General features: G+C 38.3%; 1 protein-coding gene across 2 annotated transcripts in view; it reads right to left on the bottom strand.

Annotated features, from left to right (window-relative positions):
- The window catches only part of Chn2 (chimerin 2), a 220,403-nt gene that overhangs the window by 138,931 nt on the left and 70,322 nt on the right, over window positions 1-11,150 (bottom strand). For both annotated transcript variants that reach the window (XM_010628292.3, XM_010628291.3), the window contains exon 2: window positions 4,349-4,387. In XM_010628292.3, coding sequence (XP_010626594.1) covers window positions 4,349-4,387 — 39 coding nt within the window. The remainder of the gene's footprint in view (window positions 1-4,348; window positions 4,388-11,150) is intronic.

Here is an 11,150-nt window from a genome sequence, read left to right as displayed (position 1 = left end):
TTTTTTTTTTTTTTTTTTCCTTTTTAAAAATTTTATGCGGGACTGGAGATTTAGCTCAGTGGTTTGGTGGCCTGCCTTGCAAGCGCAAGGACCCGAGTTCAGTCCCCGGTACCAAAAAAAAAAAATAATAAACAAATAAAAAAATCTTATGAAACAATGAAACAAAATTTCACAACAAAATAATAAGAGAATAATAATAGTTAATATGCTGTGTATTATAATATTCATTTTGAGATACCAGTCTCACTATAGAAACTAAATTGCCTAGGCTGGGATCAAACTTTTGATCCTTTTGCCTCAACCTCCCAGAGTGCTGGGATTACAGGCATTCAGCACTGTGTCTGACTGAAAGTAGCGTTTTCTTTAAGGGCATTGAAACCAATCCTTTCTCAGTGACTTCACCAATGTTTAAAAGTTTAGTCTTGAGAGTTGGGGATTAACTACAGAGGTAAGATACTTATTCCATGGAAGGAGCTCAGCAAGTGACAGTGGCAGTGTCTAAAAAAGAGAACAGAGAGGGCAGGAACATAGGACAACCATGTGACATCATTGTTCCTTGAGTCAAGACCTGACCTTCTGTATCCTTGCAGCCCCATAACTCTAAGAACATTGTTTTGTGTTAAGGGAGAGATTTCATATGCATTTTCTAGGTGAATTAATTAATGAACTCTATGTTCTATAAAATATTGGAAAAGCTGATTTCTGAAGTTCCTTGCTCTTAGGTTTCTAAGTATATCAGTCATCACTTTCCCAGCATCTATTTTTATCTTCCCCTTTCAACATTACTCCAAGTTTCCTAATCATGTGAGTTCTAAGGATTGATCCTTCCTTGATTCCCACAGTGGGTCCTGATCAGTTTAGGAAAGTTACCATGTCTCAACTCCCTGACTTCAATGATGGATTCAAGAATAGGTAACCCAGGTCAATTCAGAGAGTTTGCTTAAAGTGTCAACAGAGTAGATTGTCTCTTTCAGCTCAGTTGCTCCTCAGAGAGGAAGAAATATCTCTGGTGCTATTAGTAGCTATGTGGGGAAAAACATGCTAAGGATGCAGCTAAACTTTGGAACTTTGGAAAGCAGAGCCAAGAAAGGAAGAAACACACATAAGTGATGTTATTTGAGTTGCTGGAACAAGTCATGCCTGAAATCAGTGTATCTGGACTTTTTGCTTAAGTCAAAGGAAATGAGTGGAATAATCTGTTATTTGCAGCCAAAAACACTGCAATTAGTATCAATACTTAAAAACACCTTTTTAAAGTCAATCATCAGAAGTAGACTAAATTTCTCTCAAGAATAATGTCATAACTGAGGCTAAGCATTCACAATGAGTCTAGCATCAAGTGAGTCAAAGTTATGGCCAGCAAAAATCAATAAAAATAAAGTCATTGCCATATACTTATATAATCACTGCAAATCATTAGTTTTTAAACCAAGTCCTATAAGATGTTAAAGAAGATACTGCAACCAGGAAATACATGACAGACTTGATGGTGTCAAGTATTTGCTAGAGTTCCAAAGAAACTGTGACTACAGATTCTATAAATGATATGTTCACGAGTTTGACATCAGTACTTAAAATTAATTTCTCAAAGGATAATTTATGAATATTCCAAAGAGAAGAAGTTGGTAATTCCTAAGGCTCAGAATGGGTTTACTCATAGGTTATTTAGAATTAAACAAATTTAATATTTTGATACCTTTGTTGGACCTTCAGATAAATCCTGAAGTTTTAGCATATTTTGCATTTTAGAAGTACCTCATGAAGATCTGCAAAGCCCACATATTCCTTCTAACAGTCATCCTTCAGAACCACAAACAACTCCCAACTTTTCTATAAACTCTTTTGTAATTCCAGCAGGAAGAGGAGTAGTATTTGGTTACTGGAATCCATTTACAGTTTAAGCTTAATTGGTTTACATCTCTGTCCTATTAGACTGCAAACTGCAGGGAAGTGTGGACCACATTTTATTCATTGTTGATTTCTAATATTTATCCTCTGACATTCAGAAAGTATTTGCTGAAAGATTACATGAATGGATGGTATGCTTTGGAATAAGATGAAGTAGTGTGAATCTGATAACAATAATATGAGGTACATTTATAGGTGATCCAACAGCCAATGTCAAATAATTCATGGATCCAGGACTCAAAAGACTGCTCAGGGGTAATCTTCAGGGCTTTGACAACATGCTTTTGGTGCTGTGGATGACATATTTTCCTCATTTTGGAGGATCCACATCACCAGGGGCCCTCAAAGAGAGCCTGTATGACTATTAGATGGGTCTAAACAAAGAGGAATTTCATAAACGCTATTAGGTTTTTATCAAATGGCCTAGATCACCCCTTTTACAAATGTAGTTTTATGATTCTAAAGCAAGTTAGAAAAAATAGAACTTAGATCCAAGAATCAAATTTAAGCCTTGTATACTACGGCAAAATTAATATTGTGGACATGTAATTAGCAATGTTCTTGCTAGCTTCCTTAGGTCATGAAAGTGCTTTTAAGAGATAAATTGGGTGGTCCCAAGTGACATAGAAAAAGATGAATTAGAGCCAATGCCATCTTTTTGCTTCAGTAAAGCTCTTTGTGGTGGCATTTGCTCAACAAATATTTACTAGGTGGTTAATGTATGCAAGGTCGTGTACATGGCAGTGTGCAAGACACACACAGTAAGTCATGGAACCCCCAATACCTCTCACTACAGATATTTTGTTGATTTACTGTCAGAGCACTTCACACTCCATTAGGAAACAAACAAACAAAAACATCCAATTACTAAGTCATTAGCACTGCCTTTTAAAATCGAAGATAGGAATGCAGAGCACTAGATTAGAAGGGCCCTTGGAGACCCACACAGTCTCTTTATTTCACAGATGGAAGAACAGGCTCCTGTAATGAAGAACAAGGGGCCTTTGTATGTGCTGACACAGAGAGATGAAAACAAGTTATTTGTGAAGTGAAACAAGCAAGGTGATGAACATCAAGTGCAACGTAAAGGTATTTGGACAAAACAATAACAACAAAAATGCCTCAATATTAAGCGTGGCTCTTGTAATATAACCAATGGGGAGGGCATACACTACAAAACTGACAGAAGTCAGCCCTTGGAAGGTGAATGGGGACTAGAATGTGAGATGATGGCTAGTTTGTGTAGACCAATGGGAAATTCCCCTCTGGGCTTTATCTATTTCAATGTTTGCTTTTCTATGTAGCTTCATATTGCTTTTGTAACAAATATGTACACAGATAAGTGTGTATGTATATATGATATCTATACAGTCCTACATCACTTAATGACTGTGTGGACACCTGCTGAGAAAGGCATTGTTAGGTGATTTCCTGCTGTGTGAATATCACAGTGAACTTACACAAACCTAGATGGTACACCTTAAGGCTATCTGGTGCATACTATCGTATCTGGGTCTGTCATTGACTGAGGTGTAATTATGCAATATACATTTATATAGGTATCTATATATAAAATTTAATACCTTAAATTTAATATATTAAATTTAAATAAGCAGCAAGAAAAAAAAATCTTAGAGATGTGCAGGTGGTGGTGGGCCAGGCTTGCTTCTGGGTCCTACTCTGGAGGCTGCCCCCATTTTCTGTGAAACCTTTGACCAATTTCTTATTCCCTGGCCCCGGAGTTGTGGTTTTCTTCTACCTGGGATGGCGATAATAATGGTGCCCATCTGTGAGAAGTGCGATAAGACTCAGAGATTCAGTGGCTTAGTTCTGTGGCTGGCACAAGGCAGGTTCTCAAAGGAGCATCTCCATAGCGATAGTGATAAGTATTCTCAGTATTTAGAAGTGGAGCAGAAAGAGCCCCAGGCACTGAGGGTTTCCAGCCCACCACAGCCCTTCCCTCTCACCCTAGAGAATTATCCCCTAATGCTATATCCTAATGCTGCCTTCCTGAGGGGAGCTGACTGGACAGCTGATGGGCAGACAAGCTCTCTGTCTTTAAGGAGTTACACTAAGTGACCAAACATTACCTTTTGCTATCAGTTATGTTTTTCACTGGTTAATGCCATTTGCTGTTATAGCCTTAGGATGATCAGCTAAAAGCACGATTCATGGAAATCAATACATTCACCTTCAGGGACCAACTGTGCAAAAATAAAGCCCCAAATGCGAGTCAGGACTATTACTGGTTCTTGGGGATCATGGTCAGGGGAGAGGTGATGACTGAATCCTCTCTGACAAAGCTCTCTCCTCAGTGGGAAAGGAAAGCTCGGGGTTTCAGGGCTGTGATATGGGACTACTGTGTGCACCACACCACAGGCAAGAATCATGCAAGTAGGCTCTAAAGACATCAGAAGAGATATACATTTCATGTACTCACAGTATGATTTCCATATTGGAGGCTGGTATTCTTCAGCATCTAGAACAAAAAGAAAGAAACCACTCCATCAGTCCGCAGCAGCAAACTGTTAGCATGTGTCTTCTCTAGAGGGGGAACAGTCTGTCAGCTGAACTTTCATTCCAGCCGCAGGGGAACTCTTGGTTCCCTAAGGGACAGTTCCAGGCACGTGGGAGGGGAATGTGCATGAAAATCTTGTGGACCTAACACCGCTTTCTTCAGATCACTTACTGTGACAGAAGCAACTGCTTCCAATTTTCATACAGCCCAGTAAATCAAAAACGATTTTAAAAGCAATTAACTTGAATGTACCCTTTAGTAATCCCTTCAAACAGTATTTACTCAACTTGGCATAATAAACATACAGTTTATCTCACAGTTTCTCATCAGAGCTTTGGTCCGTTTATTAAGATTTGGGGGCAAGACACAGAGTGGCAAGTATGCAATATTAAATGTGGAAAGTTGTGCAACCCAATCCACGGAGCTCCTAAAACACTGGGTCTGTCAGCAGGGACACTGATGATTCAATTGGAATTACATTATCTCCTTGAATTAACTGCGACATGGGACTCAGAAAATTTCCAGAAACCTCTCAGCAATCAGAGTGTCACAGTGAGGGTTACAGCAAAATGGAGAGGATGGAATTGTCATTCATCAACCAAGAAAACAGGCAATGGGAGAAAATGTGCTTGTTCAGTGGACTCAACCATTTCGTGCTGACAGCTAACTTACTATCCTGAGGTAGTTATGAGTTCTGAGCTCACAGCTATGAAGCCAGGGGCAAAGACTCTCCAGGCAGGGGCGTAAAGTCTCCTCCCAACTCACAGCATGTGGAAGAGGGGAACGTGAAGAATTCTCCAATTCAGCACCTTTAGATAAGGAATCTCCACTTTCATCATCTTTTACTCCCAGGGTTACTCACAGCCTGTCCTCACATGTTCTATCCTCTGGCTCCTGTCCTGTTAGAATTCTTCTAATCTCAGGCAGGAAGATAGTTTGATAATTTTTTTTCCCTGAGAAATAAATGTGCTATTTAGTAATAAAAGATAACTTAAAAGTAGTAAACTTCGCCTCAAATCCTACTCAAGTACATTTGTGTAGATAAATTAAATTATTTTGCAATTGGTGTCTTGCTTTCTGGGGCCTATCATATCACAGTGCTCAACTAAATACCTACAAAGATCATTTCATACAAATGAGTCTAGATTGCTAGGTCTGTGTTGTCAGGAACCAAGAATGGAATAAGCCTTGTTGGCCCAGTTATAAAAACACTTGTGTTGTTATTCAATTTAGCTTGCTGCATAAATATGAGCATTAAGTCTTAAGACTTCCATCAAGGTAAGAGGCAAAATCCTAGTGAGCTTTGAACCTAAACAATCAATTTCATCCTAGATGTGACATAAACCCATTTTAATGAGCTGGCATAAGTGTTTATAAAAAGCATTCAAATAAAATAAATCCACATGCTGAATTTATAATGAAATTTTTTTTTTTTGGAGACAGGGTCTATGTAGTCCAGGCTACCCTTGAACCCACTCTATAGCACAGGCTGACCTTGAACTCACGATCCTCTTGCTTCAGTCTCCCAAGAGCTGGGATTAGAGCATGTCGCACCATGCCTAGCTACAATAAAATACTAGAAAACACAGATTCTGTATCTTAGAAGTGGACGGCATCTTCAAAAATATGTTTTAAAAGGTAAATAGATACACATACATACATACACACAAACAGACACAGTACATTGCATAGAAATGTAAATTCCTGAGATTCCAGGTACTCAATGCTTTTGTAAGGTCTCCTTAGTTCAGATGAGATTTATTCTATGAGGCATATACAACCCCAGACTCATTAGTGGCCAAGGTTGTTCAGGACCTAACCATCACTTTTTACATACTGAGGGGAGGCCCTACGCAGAGGAGGTAGCACCCTTCACAAAGGTCTTTGAAAAATCCAGATGTTCAACTTGGATGTGCTAAGGGTTTCTTACCTAACATCAGAAGTGTAAGTTAAGTGAATTCTCACTCTCCATTTCAGTACTGTTGTTCTGAGAAAAACTTAGAATTTTGTCTCAAGGGAAGCACTGGTCCCTAATTTAACTTTCATGCATGTCTCCTTGCATGCTCCATAAACATGCTTTCCCTTTCTACTTGTTTACTGTTGGTAACAAAACACACAGGGGAAGGAAGCCAGCTAAAGAAGCAGGAGACCATAGCACTCTCTTGAATAAAGTCCCCCTGTACCTTCCCTCTGCCTGTGCAGTAAAATAGGCACATCTCTCTGCTCACTTCTGACTCCAGGGCAGACATTTCCCCCTTTCCACTTTCCAACCAGCCACTCTGGCTTTCTCCCTGCCCCTAGAACAAGCCATGCTCCTCCAAGTCGCTGAGCTTTGCTCTTGTGAACATTCCATCTTGACATGGCTCCATTGCTCCATCATGGAGGGCTCAACTGTCTCCTCTTGGGGGCTTCGCTTGCCACCCTCATGTTAAAGTGACCTTCCCCTGCCCCAGTCCCTCTCCTAACATACAGCTTATTTTTCTTCATAGTGTTTATTATCATCTGAAATTATTTATTGATTTACTGGTTTGCTGTGACTAGTTTCACCCCACTATCTGTCAGCTTCCATAAATGGAAGGACTTTTGCCTCAATCACTTCTGCGTCACCAGATTTTAAAAGGATGCTTGATGTGCAATAGGCAATCAAAATACTAAAACAAAAATGTGTTAAATGAATGGTCTCTCAAAGTAATTTCAAATCCTACCTCTGACAACTATTGGCTGAGTCACTTGAAATCAGTTTCATTTAGATTCTTTTGAGTCTCCTAACACTCATCCTCATAAAAATCTTAGAGGCATTATGAGAATGAAGTCAGACATTGTTACCAATGTAACAATGTAACTAATGTATATGATGTTTCTGGAATGTTGTCTGGTAATAAACACAAGTGTGAATGCGGTCCCCTCGGTGAGGCTGTGCTGCTGTTCCTAAGACATCACCCTGACCTGATCCTTCCCAGGTAGCCTGTGTTCATGTCTTTACTCTCTCAACTGCAGCCAGGGAGCCACTGTCTCCATTCTTATCCCCAGTTCTGGACCCTGTAATTAAGTTCCAGTGCTGTTGTCACGGGAGGTTTTCCTTTGCCATAAAAGAATTCAAATTGAGAGGCCATTTGTCATGCTTCGGTGGAACAACTATAATTACCTTGGCCTTGGAGACACGTTTCACAAACCACTAAAGCACACTGTTAGGAGGCCTTGGTCAAGTGGCAGAGCACACGACATTTTTAGTATGCTGAAATAAATCTTCAGTTGCCTCCAACAGTGCACCACTAACATGCTGTCTGCCCCAATTTCATACAATACTTCCGGTGATCTACTTAGATAGACTGACACTTTTTTAAAATCCTGGAATAGGTCTTCAAAGTCACTTAGTTCACCTTCAACATTTGGCAAATGAAGGAAATGAAATGCAGAACAATTAAGCGGCTTCCTGAATGTTAGAAAACAAGCTAGAGGAACAAGTGGGAGTTTTGTTTTCCAGACATTGGGTGCGCCATTCATCCTTGCCAGACAGCCCCTTAATTTACATATATTAAAATCAAGAGGACAAAATTAGCATATAACAGATTTATTACTTTAACTCTTGTGAAGCTTCAAAGAAAGAAAGAATGAAAAGTTGCCTAAGTCAAATGATGGAACACAATTCCAACAATGTACATACATCCAGGTGATAAAGCTAGAAAGTGACAAGTTACAAGCTACAAGAAGTAACCGTAGCAGATGTCTGACACTTTTTGAAAATATATGACTTTGTTAAACATTTTAGATAAATAGGCATGATGCAGAAGGAAGAGAACATTTAAAAGGAGGCTCCAAATTCTTTTTTACAAATCTATCATTGAACGCAGAAGACAGGAATAATTTTCAGAAAGGAACAAGAATTATAAGAATTGTAATTCTCAGAGCTTAAAAGTATTGACTAATATGTAGCTAACCTTTGAAAAATGTGTCAACCTTTGTCTGACTCAGTAGTTTTATCCCTGGGAATCTTATCTAGGGTGGTAACTGAACATGTGTACAGGTTATATATGATCAGATTTTGCTGCTTTGTGTATAATAATGAACCTGGAAGTACAGTAAGAAAAGATGGTTAAGTAGTTATCATCTACTGAGGCATGAAAATAATGTTTTGGTCATAGCTCTGTGTTCAAAAGCATAGCCCCTGGAGCGAGTTTCTCTAGCTTCAACACTCAACTCTACCACTTACTAGTTGTGTGACTTTAGGCAAGTTATCTAATCTGTTGTGCCTCAGTTTCTAGTTTATGAAGTGAGAATGATAATACTAACAAACATGGCATTGTGAGGACCGGCTGGGCTAATAAGAATATCATATCGAGTCTGCAGAGAGAAAATAAGAAATGAGCTTCATGTCAGTAGTCATGTGCAGGAAAAAGGCTAAAAGAGAAAAGACTAATAAAATAAAATGCTCAGTCTTATGCCTTATATATGGTAAACTCTAGATCTGCTGTCATTATTGCTTATCTTTTTTTCTCATTGAGTTTATTGGTACATTTTAGGTGTGCAGTACAGTTACATTCATCATTGGGATCTTGTACCTTTACATGACAGGTCTTGGTTCTCATTTTTTCCCCTTATCCCTGATTATTGCTTATCTTTAACAACAGGAAAATATTTATGCTATATTGTTATGTATTCTAAAAATTAGGCTATGTAAAATGTATTAAATATCCACTTTTAAGAAAAAATAAACATTTATATAGAGAGAAATTATCCAAAAGACTATAAGCTGAAAAGTTGTTATACCTAGTAGCAAAAATATAGAGAAATTTATTTTTTTCCTATTGTTTAAAGTCTTTTTGCAATTTTCTGTTATATTGCTTGCATAAAAAGGAAAAAGAAGGGTCGGGGATTTAGCTCAGTGGTTCAGTGGCCTGCCTTGCAAGCGCAAGGACCTGAGTTCAATCCCAGGTACCAAAAAACAAAACAAAACAAAAGGCAAAAGAATGAGAAATAAATGTGCAGGAGTTCTAGAGTAATGTTTTAAAAAACACTATCAAGTCCACCTTGAAAATAAAGTAAGGGTAAGAAGACCCATTAAAAATAATTCTTAAAATAATACATGCAGCATATACAGTATTAGTATAAGAAGAAGAAAAAGTGAATACAAAAGAAAAGTGAGAACAGTTTCTGGAGCTAAAGACCACGGCTGATACCCTTACCCTCTTTGAAAAATCCTGTGAAATAAACATTAATGAGCAAAAAAGCAGCCTGGGAAACAGGTATGTCTTTCCTTTAAAAAGAGAGAAAATGGGGAAAAAGACACAGATGCTTAAAAAACGATCCTCAAACCTTACAAAAATAGCTAATAAGATCACTCAAATGAAATAATTCAAGAAGAATCTGAGCATATTGAACAAAAAGAAAAGGAAGAATTGGTCAAAGGGCCCCGAGGTACAGGTTAAACTTGAAAGCCACCTACGAAAACCTGACATGCTAAAGCAACTAAGCTCTGAAAAGAGTGCTGCCATTCCAATCTTTGGGGAATTCTGGGATTCACCCACAGAAAGCTCTTCAATGACTGAGACAGTCTCAGGGGACATGAGGGCAACAGAGAGGCCATGTCACAAAAAGCCATCTTTCCAGATCAAGAGTGCAGCAAAAGTACAGTAACATCTCTATCATTTTCACTAAACTTATAATTTTTTAAAACTTATAATTAATACATACTTATTTTTGAAAATAATAAAAAGCCTAACACTTTAAAAACAGGTATTTAAAAAAGTCTCCTACCTCAGAAAAAAAGCACCATTCAGAGATTTGAGTGAAGCCTTACAGAGTTTGCTTGGTAAATAGCTAGAATAAAAATTTACAGAAATGGTCTCATACCATATATACTGTTCTGTAACTTGCCTTTTTGAGTTTAACAACAATCAGGCACACTTCTATAATATAGATCTAGATCTATGCTTGCTTTTTAAATTGCTGCTTGGTCTTCTACTGTATGCGTAAACAAAAATATATTTAGGTAATATATTTAGGTAATAATTTCCAACAGATATTTAGGATATTTTCCATTATTTTGCCACTATAAACAATGTTGCAATGACATGTCACATGTGTAGGTTTGAGCAAGTCAAACTTAAAGGAGTTAAGGATTTCTGTGTGTTTTATGTTATTTAAAAGCTTTTGTTCAAAAACAAAATTGTCTTAACTGGAACTGCCAGTAATGCGTGCAAGAATGCTAATTTCTGATAGCCTGATCAACACTGGTTGTTATCAATAGATCTCTTAATTTGAGATGCTTTTAAGACTCAATTAGAAAACTCACAGATGAGACAAAGCAGGGTAGCAAATGGAAGAACACAATGGTCACAGGAGGGAACTTGTGGAAACATATGGCCGTGAAGTGAGGTGAAAATACAGGAATCTCACACATGTTGGTGGCTGCATCTGGAAGGCTGACCTCTTCCAGGCATTTCATGCTCCAGAAATATGTTAATTTGATGGTATCACCTGAGGAGCAAGTGTAAAGGAATTTGGGGGCTGTCCAACAAAGAAAAATCAAAGAACATGCATGCTCCACTTGGGTAGGTGACAAATGAAGGGGAAATACCAGTAAACATCCAGGACAGCCAGGTCCCTTCACCTGACTCAGTGGAGGATGACTCGGTTAATAGAAAAACACATGCACAGGGGCTTTGGAAAATGAGAGGAGTACAAGATTCACTGATACCGAGAATGTTCTACCAAGGAACTTGGA

This window comes from Fukomys damarensis, unplaced genomic scaffold (assembly GCF_012274545.1).
Source record: "Fukomys damarensis isolate Sample0158 unplaced genomic scaffold, DMR_v1.0_HiC HiC_scaffold_4, whole genome shotgun sequence".
Taxonomy (NCBI): domain Eukaryota; kingdom Metazoa; phylum Chordata; class Mammalia; order Rodentia; family Bathyergidae; genus Fukomys; species Fukomys damarensis.
The sequence above is the reverse complement of the archived record's forward strand: the minus strand, read 5'-3'. Positions and strand labels throughout refer to the sequence as shown.